At 40.7% G+C, this 20,312-nt stretch overlaps 1 protein-coding gene across 5 annotated transcripts in view; it reads left to right on the top strand.

Moving 5' to 3' along the window:
- The first annotated feature begins 4,192 nt into the window (after positions 1-4,192).
- Positions 4,193-20,312, top strand: part of LOC148655270 (1-phosphatidylinositol 4,5-bisphosphate phosphodiesterase zeta-1-like) — a 69,400-nt gene continuing 53,280 nt past the window's right edge. For 4 of the 5 annotated variants that reach the window (XM_088645670.1, XM_088645672.1, XM_088645669.1 and 1 more), the window contains exons 1-4: positions 4,193-4,310; positions 4,935-5,057; positions 5,767-5,978; positions 13,039-13,240. In XM_088645670.1, coding sequence (XP_088501796.1) covers positions 5,789-5,978; positions 13,039-13,240 — 392 coding nt within the window. In that variant the 5' untranslated portion in view covers positions 4,193-4,310; positions 4,935-5,057; positions 5,767-5,788. The remainder of the gene's footprint in view (positions 4,311-4,934; positions 5,058-5,766; positions 5,979-13,038; positions 13,241-20,312) is intronic. The other variant, XM_088645668.1, reaches the window with a different exon arrangement.

The raw sequence follows: 20,312 nt of genomic DNA, 5'->3' as shown, positions 1-20,312 counted from the left end.
GGCAGATGCCTCAGCAGCCTCTCCAGGTGGTCATCTCACCCGGGATCCCGAAGCTCGCCTGCACCACTGTCTGTGGTTCTCGACACCGGGATTCCACTCCGAATCCTTGGGGCTCGGCAATAGAATCCCACTCCACAACTGAGGTATAGTACCTGAGCATTCTCCTTTTTTTTTCTTGGGAGCTCAGCCCAGGATTCCACTCCTTAGCTGATGTTGCCCAATTCCGTTGCCGGGCTGCTTCGCCAGGGGAGATATCTCCAGTCTGGGCGCTGACCACCCATGTTGCTCGCTGCTGAGGCTGTCTGCTCGGACTTCGATCCAGATCACTGTGGTTCCAGGACCTCTGTTCCAATTCCTGACTGCGTGGCGATCCTAGACCTCTAGCCCTGGATTCCCTGGCCTCTCATTACTGTGGTTCCATCCATGTTCTGGAGGCAGCTTCTGTTGTCCAGGACCCCAGGGCTCTTCCCATGCAGTCCTGCTTCCCTGATCCAGATCATTCATTCCACTTTTTTTGCTTCTGAACCGGACTGCACACAGGCGCCTGACCTCCACCCTGGGGATCCCAGACTCCTCCTCTGCTGGCCTCCCAGTTGTGTGGTTCCATCCCACATTCAGGTGGCAGCTTCTGTCTGCCAGGACCCCAGGGCTCTCCCCCTGGAGCCCTGTAAATCAGTCCTTGTTCTGACTGCTTGATTTCCCCTGGCCTACACCCTGGAAATCCTGGACTTCTCCCTGCTGGCCTCCTTTTCTGTTGGTTCCATCCTGCATCCAGGAGGCAGCTTCCGTTGTCCAGGACCCCAGGGCTCTGTCTGTGCAGTCCCCTCACCTCAGTGCCCAGGTTTGGTTCCTGTTTAGCCCTGTCCCTGGCACTTTTCTTTTCTCTGCCCTCTTCCTGGGCACCCCCTTGGCTTCTCTTTGGGGCAACTTCCTCACTCGGTTCAGGACTCTTTTCTTTCCCTCACCCTCCTGTTTCTCAGGCTGTCTGGGTTCTATTATTTCTTTCCCTTAATTTTCCTTAGTCTCCTTCCAGTGTCCCTGCACAGCCTTTTTTTCTGTCCTGTGTCCGCTCTGTCTGGAGAGCATTTCCCTGTGAGCTTGGTCTCCCTGAGGAGTCCTGTTCCTGGGCTCTGACTGGGACCAATCCTTGCAGCTGTGCTGACTCAGGGCTCTGAGAGCTGAGATGGATCTTCAGACGTGTCCTTGCCTCCCGTCCTTCACAGATGCCTCCACCAGCTGGTCCAGAGGACGCCTGGGTATCCGATTCCGTTTACACCCAGACGCCTCAGTCAGAGAGTGAACCTGGCCTGGCCCCGTCTCAGAGGAGACCCTCCATAAGAACGTGCACCTTGAATTGCCAGCTCCTGGGCCCTCCAACTGGACCGCTGTGTGGGGATTTCCTGCCTCTCCAGCTCGGCGAGACCCCTCCTCTCGGTAGAGCCCCTGGGGTAAAGCTCAGCTGTGCCTTGAGGAGACTTCTTTTCCTGTCTCGTGCACCGGCCTGTGGATTTGTGGCCTGGACACCTGGCTACTTGGAGGGCTGCCACCCAGATCTGTGCTTCAGTAGCTTGGTAGCTGGTTCCGTCCCAGATTCCGGTTGGCAGGCTGGGATGAGTGGTCTAGTTTGGGGAAGCACTTTGCAGTGTCAGCCTCTATCTTTGGTCGCCAGGTATGCAGAGAGCTGGGATCTCCTGGACTGTTGCTCCGCACTTTTCCTGCTGACTTGCTGGACCCTTTCCTGCTCTGCTCGCCAGTTCTGTTCTTTCCTTTTCCTTTCCAATAAGGAGATTCCAGTAATTCCAGTAATTAATTACTGTCCAGTGGCCTGGGCTGATTAAGCCCCACTGGACAGTAATTAATTACTCTGTCATCACCTTTCTCTTTTTTTTTTACTTTCCCTTTCTCCCAGAGCATTCCAGCCCTCAGTCAATAGACTCCTTGAGTCTCCTTGAGTCTCCGCCACTCCCCGGTCACTTGCACTTGGGCTCTGACACATCACCACCCTTGTGGCAGTACCAGGCCATGGCATTACAAATACAGGACAGAATGTCCAAGGCAACATTCAAACAATACAGGAAAAGTGGTCCCATATTTTTCTTAATAAAGTCGCTTCCCTTAAAAACTCCTCCTTCCCACTACTTTAGGTGGAAACACCCTCTACCCATGCTTTTACATGACCTCTCTTGTTGTGGCTAATGTCAGTGTCCATGCCTCAACCATCAGGAAAAGATTGGGCAGGGATTTATTTTTTTTATGGGAGGATAGCCAGGGAGAAGCCATTGCTCCCTAAAAAGACCACTGTTGTCCAATGGTGTCTCAAGTTTACCAAAGAGCACCTGGCCAACCCAGAAAACTAAAAGAATAATGGACAGATGCTTCACAAGCCTTTGGTCACAATGGGAACCATTTTGTGTGGTTAAAACCGAACTCTGCCTTTCAACAGAAGAACCTCATCCAAACCAAGCTTTGTGGTGGGATTATCATGGTTTGGGACAGTTTTGCAGCCTCAGGACCTGGACAGCTACTACAGCATTCAGAGGTTGGTCTAACCCCATTATACAGCCCAAGCAATGACAGAAATGAATAAATTACAAACTGCCATTCATACTCAGAAAAAAAATCCTTCTGTAATAAAGCAATAATCTTATGTATTAGTCAAGATTGAATTGGTAATCACACACTATAAAGAGCTTTTGTTCCATTTATGCTATGTACACTTTAATACTCTGTGTAGTAATGTTGAGCAATTTTTTTTTTATCTTTGCAGCCCATAGAAGGCGATCTTAAGAATATTTTATGGTTTAAAACATAATCTGTCCTCACCTTATAATGAGTAAAAAAGTTGTTCACAGTGGAGAGTATGCTTTATACAGTAGCCAAATGGGAGGTTTGTCTTATGTACTGTAAAATGGAAACAGGTGATTTATTCCTAAACACCTCCATAGAAAATGTACATTGAAGATTTTTGCACCTTCATTCCAACAATACCAAACTCATTATTCTGTTTTGTGTTGTTTTCTCATGTGCTACTTTCTTGTAGTTCTTATTAATTTCTGATTTAGGCTTTTGACCAGCTGTGCATAAAAAGTGATTAAAATACTGTAAGGCAAAGCAATTAGAGAAGCCAGAAACTCCTCTTATAAATCAAAGCTACAACATGATACTTTTAGGCAATATTACCTTCATAAATAAATAAATCCTATGGTGGTAGGATTTGATTTTCAAGATGCATCTGTATCACATAGAATGGAAATATAGCCTTTCTTTAAATACTAAATTAGACAGTAAAGAAGCAAAAAAACAACCCCAGGGAAGACGCTATTGTGTATTGGGTGTAGCACAGATGTGTATGCTACTTATTGTTATTGTCCTTCTTCTGGAAACTCATTCTGGCTGATAAAGCAAAGCAGATATCTGTTGAAGTATGTTTGGACAGCAGAAGAATTTCATTAAATCAACAAGGTCGGGGATATCTACCTAGATAACAGCCCCAAGTAAGTGGGGACCAGATGGCATAAAAGTTAACTGTTTTCCCCACAAATTGCAATACCAGCTTGTATCAGCAACACTATCTACAGTATAAAAACACCAAAAGCAAGGGATGAGATAGATAGGAGAGACAGGAGAGTGAGTTACAGCTTTACAACCCACCTCCACAACTGGGTTTCTCCATGATGAACCTAAATCTATTAGATATTAGTCAATGAAGAACTCAAGACTACATTTAAAGAAAGGATTTAGATGTTTTCATATTTGTGGTAGTGAGCGCTTTTCAAGAGGCATCTGTATCACATAGATCAGAAATATAACCTTTCTTTAAACACCAAATTAGACCGTAAACAAGCACAAAAATCCCAAGAGAAGACACTATTGTGCATTGGCAAAATGTATCACTCTTGTTTAAGCATTCATTTTTGTCAAAGTTTCTGTCTTTTATAGATTCAGTTTAGAATACTTCACATGTGGTGAATTAGGTATTTTATTAGTTGTCTTACTTCCTATTATATACATTTATGTACAAATTTGAAAATAATTATATTACTATAAACAGCCCCTAATTGTTGTAACAAAGGAGTTTCACTTTTTAAAACTACAACACTTATTGTTTATCACTGCTGTGTTATTGTTGTCATAGCAACAGAGAACATCATAATGCAGTAAAGATGTTGTTGAAGATGTCAATAATTCAGTATTTTTCTAGTTCACGGAATTGAGACCAGTTGTACATATAAACTTTGCCATACATCTTAAGGTTTTTTTGGAAAGTTCATCTACTGAATATTTTGTGAAAATCCTCCAGAAAAGTGCAAGTAAGTTAAACATACTGATACTGTCTAATCCATCTTCCTTAGAAGTTATAAGTTTAAATGTTATATTCAAAGTTTAAACAATCACTTAGTTCAGAGCTTTAGTAATTTAAATCTTGTGTACAGCACGAAAATGTCATTTTCTTTTTCACTAATATATTTATGCTGTGGTTCAAAATAGTCTCTAAATGAGTTATGTGTATGAATATAAATTGGCCTTTGTACACTTACCATGCTACATAAGATAGAACTGTTTTTATGAATTCCTATTCAGTGTTGGTGGAATATAAAATCAAATACTTTAGTTAAAACTCAACTAATCTTAGCTTTTTAAAACTCTGTATGCACACTAGGACAGAGTAGGAAGTTAAAAGGCAGTTTATTCTTGGACAGCAGCTAATTGGTATTCATACTTATAACCCATTGCTACTATATGCTCTTAACACACACTTCTAACCTTGAAAGCTGTTTCTCCTGCTGCAAGCCTCTGTCTTTGTCTTTTTGTCTGTTCTATGGTTGTTGCAAGTTCAGGAATCTTACCATGTTGCTCTCTTGTGTGGTTGAGAATGGCCAAAGAGAGTGAAGTTTTGTAAGATTTATTTCTTCTTTACATCTTTTACTTCCTAGCTGGGTTGACAGAGCCCACACAGAGGACCTGCAGGAAATGGACAAGATATTTTCTAAAGACATTGAGGTCGCTTTCATCTCTCTTGACTAAACGGGCTCAGAAAGAAAACGTCTTGAAACAGAGTAGGTGACAAACACAGCTGGGGAATTAATGAGAGCTTAGAAATCTCTTCAGCCCTGAGAGCTCATTAAAGAACACATCAGCTCAAGCAGCAGCCATTAATTTAATAACAATGTCCTCTTTAAAACATTCGAGAAAAAATGAGGACTCCTTGACCTATAAGTATTACAATCACAAACATGATTTTTATAATGTCTTTGTTTCAGAACCCTGAAAAATAATAACCATCATCATCTAGACTTTTGCAATAAGTGCTATTTTTCACTGTACTATATACAAGTATATGGTTTTTCACTGCATACTGAACACAAGATTTTTTCACTTTCCTCAGGTTTTTATTGTGGTTTGACTGTGCTTTACTCCATTTATCCATAGGAAAGACTTATACAGTATGCTGAAAGATAAATATAGAATGTGTTACTATGGTGCATCATATTATTCCCATGGTCCAGTCTAGTAAATTGTAGCAAAACCCCTGAGAAGCTATGATCAAGCCATGGTTAAATTATGATAATAAGTATACTTCAGTAAACTTTCATTAGGGTTGTTCTACATGTTTTAGAAACTGCTGTTTACTTTTGCATTATATACCCACTGGATTTGGTATGGCAAATTGTTTCTTTACTTCTGAATCCCAGTTCAGATGTCCCAAGTCGAGACATTTGAACAGATTGTCTTTCTGTTGCCCTTTTCCTCGCTGTTTGGCTCCAGGCTGAGTGGGAGAAGAGAAAGGATGAGGCGAGGAAAAGCTCCCTCTTCGAGGCGCGCGGAAATCATGCACATCTATCGCTGCTACGCCCCTGGAGGGAAGGAGCTGACGGCAAAGAGCTTGCTCGAATTCCTCCACAAGGAGCAGATAGAAATCGCTGCCAGTGAAAGGACTGCGGAGCAGATGATCGACAAGTACGAGATTCATGAGAAAGGTGAGCTCTGCACCCTCTTACAGGTGATCTAGAGGGTGATCCTTATCTGTGGCTTATTCAGAGCCCATTGTTTTGAAACCAGCACATTTCATGTCAGATGTGCAGGACTGCTCAACATTAAAACGTCCTGAGCTCTCTCACAATCCCACTGATAAAGCACTCACTGATACAGTCAATCCGCTAGTGTCATTACCATTTTAAAATTATTTCTTTACTGGCTTAGCAGACGTCCTTCTCCGGGGCATTTAATTAAAATTCAATAGAAAATACAATTCAAATTTAAAAGACTGAATAATCAATTTAAGTGGCTTGGAAATATAAAACCATTACACCATTGTATGACGACTCTTCACAGCTCTTAACCCAAGGAATTTTGGATTCATCTATTATGTTGACTGTGAAAACAAAGGAAGCTGTCTTCTGTTTTGCTCCCAGCTGTGCCCTGTGCTCTTTCCACACAACTGTTTCACAGTCTGGCACACTTATGCTTTGATCCTCAAAGTCTTGAGTTGAAGAGCCCAAAGGCTGATGAATATACACTGTCTGGAGGCCATATTCATAAAACATGAAATACCAGGATGTTTGTACCTGTCTTCAAGTGTATATTTGGTTTTGTAAAATAAACTTTATTTGAACAAGAATATTTTACCCCAACCCACTGACAACTGTATGTGCAATTTCATCCTTTGAGTTTAATATACATGGGAGCTCATAACTGAATGATGGAGAAGCCAATCTCACCCAGCTGTTTAAAATCACAATCATTACTGACGTTTGCTGTATATATTTAACTCTTGCACACACATCTACTCACATTTTTGCCGTATTCATTTTATATGTGGACTATACAAACAACAAGCGGGAAAGTAAGAAAAATGACAATAAAACACAACAGTATGCTAATTGTTTCTAACCTTCCTTACGTATGGTCTCACTCATTCTATATGTGAACCTTTCTCCATACAACAAGCTGAAAGGAAAAAAACAAGACAGAACAAAAGAGAAATATTTTCGTTTCACACTCAACTCTCAGAGTCCCTTATCATTTTATTGCATTAGTTTATGTGGACCATGCTCCAAACAACAAGCAGAAAAAAGACACTACTAAAATATCGTACTTGTCTCCCCTTAACCCAACTTCATTATTCATCTATACAGTACATGAACCATGCTCCTCAGTATTTCAAGTCACATGCCTTCTTCCTTCCTTCATGTTCTTTAATTTGATCGTGACTTGTTCTTCTGTGCTCTATTCTGCTTCCGTTGCTTGGTTCTTTCCTCTCAGTCCCTGCTGCTCCCCCTGGCGTACCCTCTGTCCCAGGTATGTCCGGCGTCCCACCTCCAGCTTAGTCAGCAGGCGTCCTACAGAAGTTTAGTGCCTGCATTTTCTTTTACTTATAATATCCTCATGTCCATATTGTGCCTGTACGTTCCATCTATCCCTGTTTCTGCATTGGTGATTTTGGGCCTCACTTATGTTTTTGCGGGGGTTGAGCCTCATTGTCCCTCGCCCAGGCAGCTACCTCTTGACCAAGCAGGTCAAGCCAAAACATATTATGCTTAAATGCTCAATAAATATTTGCAAAGCATCTCATGCTTGGGTGTTGGTGGATATTGTCTGCACATAAGAGCTGACGTCTACACGGTAGGTGTAAAATAATCAGTATATATATGTATATCAGTATATACAGTAGTTTGGAAATCTTGCCCTGGCAATGAGACATATGATAAAGGCAAACCAAGCTGAAGTCAAACCATTTGCACAAGAAAAATGGATATTGGAATGGGAAGAATGTACAGCAGAAAGCCAATTGAATCAAGCAAATCACTTTCATCCCTAAGAATTGCCTGCAGTGCTTAGAATATTTAAAAAGATACACGGAAAAGAGAAAAGGGGCCGAGTCAACAGTCCTCTGCTTCCCGAAACCCAACAGTTCACAGGTTCTGCACCGCTTAATCACAACAGGAAGAAGAGAGATTAAGTGCCTTCCTGAAAAGGTCACCCTCAATTCCAGCCGAAAGACCTGCACCTCAGACAAAGCACAAAACACGCATCAGGAGGATGTCAACCTCAAAAAAGCCAGTGAACATATTAACCCTAAATCTCAGATGCACAGCATTTGGGGAAGACAGTCAGAAAAATATGATGAATGATGGAAAGCTCTGGATTTAAAAAGTTTCCAAGGGTTAGAGTATCACTTCCGTGACTGGATATACATTAGCTCCTGAGTTATTGACAGAAATCAATATTTATGACTTTTGTCTCTCTCTTCAGAGTTCAATCGCTTTTTAAACCATTATCATTTTTATGCTTTTATTTCAGCTTTGATATATAAAAACAAACACAAGAGAAAATACCACATATTTGTCTAAGGACTCCTTAAGACGGGAAATCAGAATTTCCTAATGTAATGTAAGACAGAAAGCTCTATGAGATAATGTCAAGATTACTTTGCAAGAATCTCTAAGACTGAACTGAGCAAGGTCTTTTTTGACATGGCACAAGTCTTCTCTTCCCTCCATCTGCTTCTCTCTCTCCCTCTCTCTGTTTTATGACTCTGTTCTAATGATTTACAGTAACATTAACTTAATTTACTATAGTAATTCACCAGATCAGATTTGATGATTTGTGTTTACCTGCCTCTTAGCTCACCTGCAGACAAGCAATAATTTCAAATGATAGCCATTGTCCCAGACGTTCTTAATAAGGCCTTGAGTAGTACAGTAAATTTCTAACCCCACAGGATGTCATAGCCAAGCACAGTTCAAGAATGATCCGGAAGATCAAAAATCATGGCATCTCACCATAAGTGATCCATCAACATCCTTCTTATTCATGACAGAAAAAATGCCCAGCAAAACAAACCACACATCAGCAATCCAACTGTGAGGAGGTGTGAGAGACACGACATGGCTGCCTTATGTAACAGAAATTAGCTTCATTGAAAAATTGTTGGAGGAACCGAGAAGATGTGTGGCATCTAGGGCTCAGAGACCAGTGAAAAAACATATGCTTGTCCAGGCAGTTCAAGAGGAATGGGACAGAATCCCACATGACAGTGTCTGTAACCTGGTGCAAAGCATGCGCTTCAAATATACAACTGGTATTGCTTCCAAGAGTGACAACATCCTGTGAATTTCGCATTAGAATCCCTGTAAATCATCCCTGTTGGTTACATTTTCCAGCCTTCATAATGAATTTACCTTTCTCTTGTGGGCTCAATAAAATGTCAGTGCACATGTTTCAGTGTACATGAAAGATTTTGTAAATTTCTCATGATGACACAATAGATGAATTTTTTTAAGGGATAATACATTTCTTTTGGTGCAACTATTTTATGGTTTAAGAAATGGCTGGTTGAGATCTTGAAGGATGTCTATGATCCCTTCTTGTTTGTAACTGTTTTTATGTTCAATGTAGATTCGGTTATGAAGGATAATCCTCTGTTTTTCCTTTATACATCTGCTTGTTTTGTTCTGTAAAATTCTATTTACACACTGTAAACGACATGAAGAGGTATTTCTGTTTCTGCTCACTTCATGTCAGAGATTAGCTTCCAGCAGACCAAGAGCTCAATCATCCCTTCATCCCTGAGATGTTCAATCTACAGTACTATACTAGCAAAGAGAAAAAGCGACATGTTTGAATTATTGGAAGGCAGTCAACTCCTGTCCCTCAGCATATGTTTGTCACCACAGTCATTTGAAGTCCTAAAATATTATGTTTGCTGGCAGAGTCTATAGTGTTACTATCAAAACAGACTGACAGGGGAGAAATCCGGGTTCCTTGAATGCACAAATAGTGACCAACGTGCCTCTGAATCAAATATTACAAATGAGAACTGTTGAGAGATTACAAAGATGATCCCAGAGTACCTATGTGTTAAGGACAGGGTCTGTAGTCCGTGTCGGGTTTTCCTCTCAGTCCGTGTCGGGTGCACAAAATAACAGTGACAGTCCGTGTGACAGTGAGTGAGGGAGACAAAGAATGGCGTCCAAATCCAAGCAGGTCCAAGGTAGGTCAGGGCACAGTCCAGGAGTTCATCAACAATAAATCCATCCTTTGACACAACAAGGTTAAAATCCCCGGGAAGGGGGAAAACATGAACACACGGAAAACATGGAGGATGACGGGGCGAGATCCTCCAGACCCCGGGCTCAGGAAACGGGAGGTGTCGGGGATGAGGCCTATGACCTCAGGAGACGGACGTAGGGTATCCTGGTGCTAGGCGGGCCTCACGACATCCGTACCCTAATGTTGAGCCCCGAGGACTGGAGGAGCTGGACTTTAAATAGTGGTAGGCATAACAGGCAACACCTGGCTAACATAGCAACAATCACGGAAATAATGACAGAAGTAGTGGAGAGCCCTCTAGGGGAGGAATGTCGGCCGTGACATTATGCAGATGTTTACAAAGCCTTATAATGGAGTGTGATGAGTACTGATGAGTTTGATGAGAGCCCCAAATCACACATCGCAGGAGATTTCCATCAAGCCGGTGTAACTGTAGAGAATTGCTTGTATTTGCTAAAAGGAACTCCAGGACGGTTACTGTGATGACTGGGGAATGAGAAGTAAAAGAAAACCAGAGGACAAACTCAAATGACTTGGAAAATAATCCATCAAGCAAGGAGGCTGGAATAAGTGAGGAATTACAGTACAATGCTAAAAGAAACCCTCTTTTATTATTTATTTTGCTGCATTTGTTTTTGTGGGGAGTGAGCTGAAGAATTGATATGCTCAGGTTTTTGAGGGCCATAATGTTTTTTTTTTAAACTTGGTACCATACTGTACCTATTCAAGGTAAACTTGTTTACAATTTATTTTGTTGTGTTCTCTGATATTATGGACCCTTAACCCATCACCCACGCCAGTACATTAAGTCCAGGGAGGACATAGCTGTGCATTTTGCAGATAAAGCTAAACAGTTGTGGATATCTGGCTCTGGCCAGGGGTCATTGACCTGGTCTCCTGACCTACTGTAGGTATAGTTCATTTTGGAGCAGACATCATCTGTTGTACGTGACACCACAGCAATAGATGAAAGGTGGGGCAACATTTTCAAGAAGAGCCACTGGACCATAAGTAGAATGTGGACTCTCAAACCCCCATTCATGGCAACAACATGGCTGGACTGAAACTACAGTATATAAACCTGTAAAACTGTTGCAATGCGGGATGCTGTGGGAGATACACCCTATGTGTGTCTTCTTCAGTGTTCTCCGGAAGAGCCCATTTTCGTTACACTTAAACTCATCTCAAACCATCATTGGACTGTCCTGTGACTCCTTGAATCTCTACAAAGTAACCCTTAATGTTTACCTGCTATATTCAGACCATTTACACACCTACAATAGATCACAGAAGTGCTCAGTTGACACCCCAAGTAAAGGTTATGTCTAGCATTCACACACTACTGTACATTTAGTAGACAATTTTAATGCTCAGCACCAGATTTTGGGACCCAAGTCAGGTTTAGGACGACTGTTTTTTTGCTCCTTTCTGAACATTTTTTTTCGGAGACTCTCTGGGGTCTGCATGGCGCAGTACACCGCACGCTGATTGTATCCCAAAAACTATGTCGGTCGGATCATGAGATGTAACCAAGCATTATTGAATCTCATTTACTTGGAAGAGCTTTGATCAATTGTCTTGGTTGTTTCCCACTCATACCTTTAGGTTTGGGGAACATGTCAAAATCTGATGCCCAGAGAGCCTCAGATACAGTGTAGATTGCGGAAATACTCACTTGACACCCCAGGTAGGGTTAGGATTGGCATTAACACACTGCTTTGACAATCGTTTAAGCTCAGTGCTGGACTTTGGGGCTCAAGTCAGTTTTAGGACAGGACATTTTGTAGTCCTATCTGATATGTTTTTTTCATAAACTCTCTGGGGCCTGGGCGGCGCAGTGTACCAAGAGGTAGTTGTATCCCGAAACTGAATCGGTGGGATCAAAAGTTGTCTCCAAGCATTATTGAATCTCATTTAATTGCAAGAGCATTGATCAAAGGTCTTGATTATTTCACACTCATACCTTTAGGCTTGGGGAACATGTCAAAATCGGATGCCCAGAGAGCCTCAGATATAGATCGCGTAAACGCTCACTTGAACCCCAGGTAGGGTTAGGGTTAGCATTCACACATTACTTAGACAATTTTAAAGGTCAGTGCTGGATTTTGGGGCCTAAGTCAGTTTTAGGACAGGTGGTTTTGTAGTCCTTTCTGAATTGTTTTTTTCAGAAACTCTCTGGGGCCTGGGTGGAGCAATGTATCGCGCACTAGATGCATCCCAAAACTGAGTCGGTGGAATCAAAAGTTGTCACCAAGTATTATTGAATCTCATTTAATTGCAATATTCTATATGAAATGTCTTTGAAATTGTTTCCCACTCATACCTTTAGGTTTGGGGAACATGTCAAAATCGAATGCCCAGAGAGCCTCAGATATAGATCGCGGAAATTCTCCCTTGACACACCAGGTGGGGTTAGGGTTAGCATTTACACACTGCTTGGACAATTTTTAAGGTCAGTGCTGGAATTTGGGGCTAAAGTCAGCTTTAGGACGGTTGGTTTTTTGCTCCTGTCGTAAAAAGTTTTTTCGGAAACTCTCTGGAGCCAGGATGGTACGTCGTACCTCACGGTTATTACATCCCAAAACTGTGTCGGTTGGAACAAAAGATGTAAGCGAGCATTATTAAATCTTATTCACTTACAAGAGCTTTCAACAATGGTGTTGACTTCTTCCCACTCAAACTTTTAGGTTTGAGGAACATGTCAAAATTCGATGCCCAGAGAAGTTCAATTACTGTATGTTGTACCTGGACTTTTTCTATATTTGAGACAGGTTGTTTTGGTTATAGTTTCACTAATCGTTCCCTTTAATACAATGACAAACTGGTGGAATATTTTGCTTCTGTGAAAATTGGCTCTGGTTTGAGAGTGTGATAAATATATTAACTTTAAATCTTTAGTTACTTGATCATTCTTTTTTATTGACTTTTTATCTACTCGTTTCTATTTTGGCATTCATCGCTTCACTTTTGATATTGCTCTTGCAGCTCGGCAGGAGAGAACCATGACGTTTGAAGGATTCCTCAGGTTCATGGAGTCAAAGGATTGCTCGATCTTTAACAAGGAGCACACTACTGTCTACCAGGATATGGAGCAACCTCTGTGCCACTACTTCATATCATCTTCTCATAACACTTACCTCACAGGGGACCAGCTTCTGGGACGAAGTCATTTATTTGCCTATGTAAGGTACGCCCTCAGGATGATTCATAATGCAGTGAGAAACAAAGAGGAGCTCCACAGTTTCAGAGCTATTAACAGATTTGATTATATGAATGTTGCCTCTACTCAGGGAAACTATTACAATAGTTTAAAAAAATAAACAATGCCGAATAGAGACACAATAATTATGCCATAAAAAATGAAGAATTTACATTTTTATTGCATGCTTTCCCCCTATAGATTAACAGTATTATTTCTTAGATCAGAGGGACAACTATCTAAGTGAATGCCTGTAAACAATATCTTTCCATTACTGTAATGTTTTCACATTCTCAGAATCCTTATTACGTATCTTAATTTGAAGTTATGCAAACATTTGACAACAGGGAATCATGAGCCAACAAAGACTTTTCACCTGGCAGGTTTACAGCGTGTTGATTTTTTTTGTTGGTCTTGTAGGTTATTAAGCCATCAATTAAATAGTTTGTAAAATCCATCTATTACTGTGAGACCTGCTACCTAAGCTGGTATGAGCAGCAGTCTGGAGACAGGGACGAAATCCAAGAGTAAGCCCTGAGCAGAGCAGACTAAACTAACTGGCTAAAGATATGGTCAGACAAGCAGAACAGAGAAGAAGTATAGGGAAAATCCCAATACAAACCCAATGAGCAGGCAGGGTCAAAACACAAAAGTCAGTTCAATCGAGGTCATGGGGTGTAAGGGTCAAAACACAGACCAGACAGCCAAGTTTCGGGGAGATAGTGAGAGACATGGTTGAAGACAAAAAGGTAAGTAAACCATGAAAAACAAGCAAGCCGTGAAAAACAGGTCAAGATTTAAGAAATTACCTGATGACTATGCATACCTGCTGGTGAATTACTTAATAACTAATTAGGGCTTGATAGGAGTCTGGGGGTTTTGATAGTTGTCCTGCTTCAGTGACTGAATAACTGGCAGACTGAGTGGTGTCTCAGCCAGTCACAGCGGTACTAGCGCTGCATGAGCTAGCGTTCTCACTGGTACTGTATGTAAACTGTATTATTTTTAGAAATCCCTTTATTCCTGGTAAGAGTGGTGGCTTTCTGGGCACACGGCACAAAGCAGGACGACACCCACACTGACAAACGAAACACCAAAAGCAGCTTCAGAACAAGCAGACATCACAACGTGCTTACGAGAGTCAAACCTACTGTATAGCCCAAGAGCTGGGAGACATCTGGTCTAACCTTCATGAGCCCTATTAAGCTTCTAACAATTTTTTGCTTCATTTTGTACCTATGAATTTAAATGTGGGTGTTTTACATGGTAGATCATAGCCTACCTTTACCGAAAAGTCACTTTTGCGAACTGTGTACATACAGCCGGGTTCAGAGAGACTTATATCTGATTTTTCAATATATTGGATATTCCAAGGGGTATCTCAACCTCCATCCACGACTAGAGTGGCAGTCAGTTGCCATAGATACGGAAAAAAAAAGGAAAAGATTTTGTTGAGAGATGAGTGTAGGGTCTGTAATGTGTTGTCTCATACCTGCAGTAGGTACATTATGTGTGTACAGTAGAATACCCAGAAAATTCTTTTTAGTACTCTTGCAGATTTAACAACAACAGGTTTTTCAAAGCCCTGACTCATTAAAATGAACTCCCCCCAGATAATATAATTTTTGCAGCTGCCCAACATTTCATTCTTGCCTGTTTGTGCAGAGTGTTTTGTTGTAAATATATTAGCTCTGCTCAGAGAACATATTTTAATACTGCAGGAATCCTTGCTAGATTTTAAATCTTTGAAATTAGTTCCAATTGCTAAAGATTCAGGTGTTAAATAAATATGTTCTCAGTTCATGGAAGCGAACAAGCATTGAATACATAAAATAGATTAGTTAAAAGAGGGATACTTAAAGAAAGCTTTCTCAGACAGCGTGACCTTGTACTAGTGGAGAGATGCAACTACAGTACAGTACATACTTAATAGTGTGGTCAAAAACTACTGTCATAGTGTAACTGTCAAAACAGCTGCATTAAACTAATTAATTTGATGCAGAGACAAAACAGTTTAAAGTTGCATTATTTAACAAATAAAAGATTATTTGGTGTCACTCACCTGGCTGATGGAATGGCAGGCTGCCAGGACCCACCTCTCTTCATGAGGAATGAGCCAGGGAGCTGCTACGAGGGTGAAGATGGGGAGGAGTGTGAGAAAGAGGCACAGAAGGGACGCTTAGCGGCAAGATATGGCTGTGTCAGAGACTGGGAGCAGGTGATTTTAGAAATTTAGCCTTCTCTTGAACTTCTGTTTAAAACACCAAGAGGTTAAAATGTAATTTTTAACCATTATACCAAGACCCAAGACTGCAGTCACTGTTAATGCAGTGTTCACTGCTGATTCAGTGTAGAACAGCCTGTTCTATCTACCTAGTCTTTGTATTCTGTTTACTATCACACAGTATCCCTGCTGTGAGCAGAATGAACACTTCAACGAACTCACAGATGTGTAAGTATGAAGCATTTCAGTCAGCAGGATGGATTATTTTTTTCTATTCTGATCTTTTTATTTGTTTCTGCTAGTGAAAAAGTGACTGAGATGCATTCAAGACCTACAAAATAGGCTGTCAGTAGAATGGTAGAATATAAAGAAGGAAAAGTACAAGACGTTTGACAGTGGGGATATTGGTTCTAAAATTGCACATGGGAAGCATTGCGCTTTTGATAAACCTATTAATGAGAGTCTAGGGCTGATAAATTGAAGACTCTCATCACGGGTTCCGGGCACGCACTGCAATACTCCCTAGTTATCAGACAACTCTGCTACAGAAGAATTATACACGACAGCAGTGTCCTGTAGTAAGGCTGTGCTCTGCCCCTGCTGGGATTCAATCCCGGTCACTCTGTAGCCAGGGGAGAATTACGCTGTGACACAAAACTAGCTCCTCTGCCACAGCAGAGCTCTACAGTGTCCGGACTTCAGAGGGGGTTGATGTCACATCTGTAATTGGCTCAGTGGATGACCTCTGTTACATCTGGGCAACCGAACTACCAGGGAGTTAACCTCGATGGATGGTTAAAGGGCATCATCACTGCTTTTGGAGCAGTATTGTTATTTTCAAAAACAGTGTCCCTAGTTTGTAGTGCAGTGACGACTTCAGTAAAAGCTTTCATTAGAGTCAATCTCATGAAATTACCATTAATCTATTTTCTAACTGCTCAATGCAATAAAGGGTCGTGGGAGAGCCAGAATCTATCCCGGCAAACAACAGGCACAAGACAGGGAACACCCTGAACAGGAGGCAAATCCATCACAGGACAGACATAGACACCTACATGCATATACTAAGTCCAGGCCCATTTTTCCCAGAAGCTGGTCCCGACCCAGTTCCTGTTTTTAACCATGTTTGTCTTGGATGGACTGCCTGGCTTTGGACTTTTGCCTCCTTTTGGATTCTACCTTGGACTTATTCCTGGATTGTTTGCCTCGGCCACACCTTCCCAGAACACCAGCGCACCATGGACACGCCCCCTGTTTTCATTCCCGACTCCCGCATGCTTTTTCCGCGTGTTTTCCCCACTCATCCCCGGATTGTGTCGTCTGCATAGAGTCCTAAAAGAATGCTTTCATTACATAGTGCTTTGTTATCACTGACAGAGAAGAATCCGTCTCCCAAACCAACACTTTTTAACATGATAGACTCTTTCCTTTTCTTGAATTCTAATAGAGAGTTGTGTGGTGTGGACATTTACTGTATAAAACACACCATGGGCAATAGCTGGTTAATAATGCGGAAAAATTGTTTATATCAAATAAACAACTAAGCAAGAGCTCGAAAAATTCACTTTATTTGCAAAGGCTAGATTAGATCAATTCCAGATTTATCATATGCCCTCACTGTCAGCTCATTGTAATTATGTAAATATTTATAGTCCATTCATTTAAGTTTTTCACCCCGATGTATTGGTGAGAGCTCCAAGGTAGAGTGTCTAGTCTGGATTTTTGAAGGTACATTAGCCATGAGTTATAAGGGTGTAATTATTGCTTCATATTTTCTATTTCTAAAGTGTTAACCCATTAACCTTGCCACTCTCTACTCCATAATCAAAGCAAAGAATAAAAGAAAATGTAAAGTAGATGAGTGTGTTAACTCCCTCTCACTACAGCCTTTTCATCTGCTCTGCCATAACTTCACATGCCAGATTTCAAAGAACCTTCCTAATTGAAAAGAACAACCTAAAACAGGCTGATTGTAGCAGAAAATGAGTTTTATTGCCCTTAGACTCTGGGGACGCCATGCTCCCAGCTTGTGAAATACAGCTTTCTTTGTTATTCTTGTGAATGCAGTTTACTTAGTTAATGAGTCTTTCACAGGGTGCTTACCAATTTAAGTCCTTGGATTCAGTCTCTGTCCTTGTTTTTTTATCTTCTGTCATTCAGATTTTTAGCTAGATATGCTAGCAGTGGTGACTTATACTTACAAAAATAAATTTATGTTACACATTATTAACAAGGTCTGGGACATCTTTTTTTCTGTCAAAAAAAACATTGAGCTGTTAATGTTTCAAAAATTAAAAAAAAATTCAGAATAACTGTAATCTCCCTAAATAGCTTAATCGATTCACTTTGTGAAGATTCTTTGAGACAGTTGCAAGTTACGACGAATGGTATTGATTTATTTCTATAGCATCTTTCACAAAATGTTATTTTAATTTTAAGAATGCATGAAGCAGAAGCATTAAGTTTTTAAAAAAAGTTATAGTACAGGTTCAAACATACAAGTTAAATAAATATAACAATCTGAGTACAAAACAGAAATATTAAAACGCAATTTTAAAATAAATTTCAAAATGACTCTGTATGAAGAATGCATCTGTTTTACTTTGGCTTGTCATTTCTGTTGTGGCAGGTTGGGTGAGAGAGACATGCAAAGTAAGAACAGAAGTGGGTGAGATTAGGATCTGACTTTCTTTTTTTTCAAATTACTGTTAAAAAACTACATTTCTCGAGCAAATCATGACTGATATGTACAATTAATAAGTATCATATTCTTAAAAATGTCAATTCAATTCTAGCCTCTTGGGTATTTTAAAGAAATAGAGTTTTGAACCTCTTTGGTTTGATCATTTGTCAGGTGTTGTTTGGTAATTAGACACTCATTAAAGAGCAGGGAACAAGAACTTGTTTTGTTTTGGCTTCAGTCTTTGTCACAACTTCATCCCACCACATTCTCACACGGAAGCGCACTCGTGCTAATCCCACTTCTGAGCACTTCTGCTAAACGACAAGGCTCCTGCCAATCCACCAACCACGACACTCCACCAATGAGCACACCTTCTCCCTCGCACAATACTTAAACCCTCCAGAAGCCTCTGTTCCTTGTGTGGCATTGGTTGTTCTTTAAAGCTTCTACCTTGCCTTGTTGCAAACCTCAGAACTTTCCTTTGGCCATGTCTACTGTCTTGCCCTTTTTGGATTGGAAGCCCTCTTGTTGACCTTCACTTTTTGTATCACGGATCTTGCCTTACTTTCTCCCGGACTGGGAACCTACTTGCTGACCTTTTGTTACAAACCTCGGAACTTGATTTGGATCTCGCCTAGCCCTCATACCCTCTGAATCTTCGCCCTCATCCCCAGACCCCCTAAGTTACCGCATAGGGTTCATCTTCCCGTTTGCTCAGTGGGTCATCCATGATGGTCTTTAGTTATCAGTCAAGTAGAATTAAAAAAATAAACTATTCTGTTAAAGAATAGCAGGCAACTCTAAAGCTGAAAGTAAAAGAACCCATAGCTGAGAACCTGGACATACCAAAATGAGGAGTTTGGAAGGCACTGAAGAATGGGTTGTCTAAGAGAAGCATCTACAGCTCATGACGGTGGGGGGGGGGGGAATGATCAGAGTTGTCAAGGACAGCCTTTTCATCAGCACCATGAAAATCCGATTAGAATTTATGAACAGAGGAGAATACGATAACCTGTATTAGAGGTAATGTCATGACCAGGGCATGCATGGTCACCTCTGGAACTGGTTCACCCATCTTTATTGATGTAACATTTATTCTATTCAAGTAGGATGAATTTTGTAGATTGTAGAATCATTTCTACAGTACATGGGTAAATGTTCTTAATACTTAAATTCAACTTGAAATCACTGGTGTGAACAAAAGGTAGCCTTTGAATCCTCAAATTCTAAGGACCTGAAACAATGTAACCATGAACAATTACATGGGTAGTGAGTTCTATTAGATAACTTAGAGTCTTGGAACAAAATGCAGAACATCCTTTAGCCCTCAAGGACCAATGTTCCCTTTATGGAATCATTACCTCTTTAATTGATCAATTGCTTAAATAAGTGTTCCTGATCTTTGAATGATGGATAATTTAGGGTCAGCTATAAGAATAACTAAATTAGGGCTCTTCAAGACCAGGGCCTGATTTAGATTAGTCTTTTTTTCTAGTAGTGGGAGGTGGTCATAAATTAATACTTATATCCCATTATTCTTAGCAGCTACTGCTTGCTCTTAAAAATGTCAATATGCTAGAAGATGTAGGATTGATGTGACTTTGAAATCTTTTGAACCTAACCTGGAGAGTGCACAGCACATACTGTAGAAGTATAGATGAGTGACTGCTTAAGAATTGTGATATTTTTCCTAGTATTTTGATTATATATATACTGTATAATAAATGACCTGTTTGAAGTAAATACTGGATAAACCAAGTATGGCCCACCAAAGCAAATGAGTCTGACACCCCTGGCTTCCGAAGACAAAATAAAGGACTGACTCAAAACTAGTAGTAGCAGTAAAAGGCTCTTCTCACACTGCTTGTGCTGACTTTTTTAAAGTTGCTTGTTGTTGCTGCTGCTGTTCTGTGTTTGTTTTGGTGATTCCTTAATGTCTTTGTATCGGAGAATACATGTAAATAAGCATTTCATTGCACTTGTGCATATGACAAAATAAACTGAACTGAAAATTATATTACTGTATTTATGACTAAGCCTATAAGTACAATCAATTAGAGGATCAAAGCTAAGCACTAATGCTGTGCAGTTTTGCTGCTGTTTCTATGAAGTGGATCTCATATTTGTAAGCTTCATTACAAAGCTAATGCAGT

Source organism: Lepisosteus platostomus, chromosome 9, assembly GCF_059453375.1.
Source record: "Lepisosteus platostomus isolate fLepPlt1 chromosome 9, fLepPlt1.hap1, whole genome shotgun sequence".
NCBI classification, from domain to species: Eukaryota; Metazoa; Chordata; class Actinopteri; order Semionotiformes; family Lepisosteidae; genus Lepisosteus; species Lepisosteus platostomus.
This window is presented reverse-complemented; position numbering and strand designations above follow the sequence as displayed.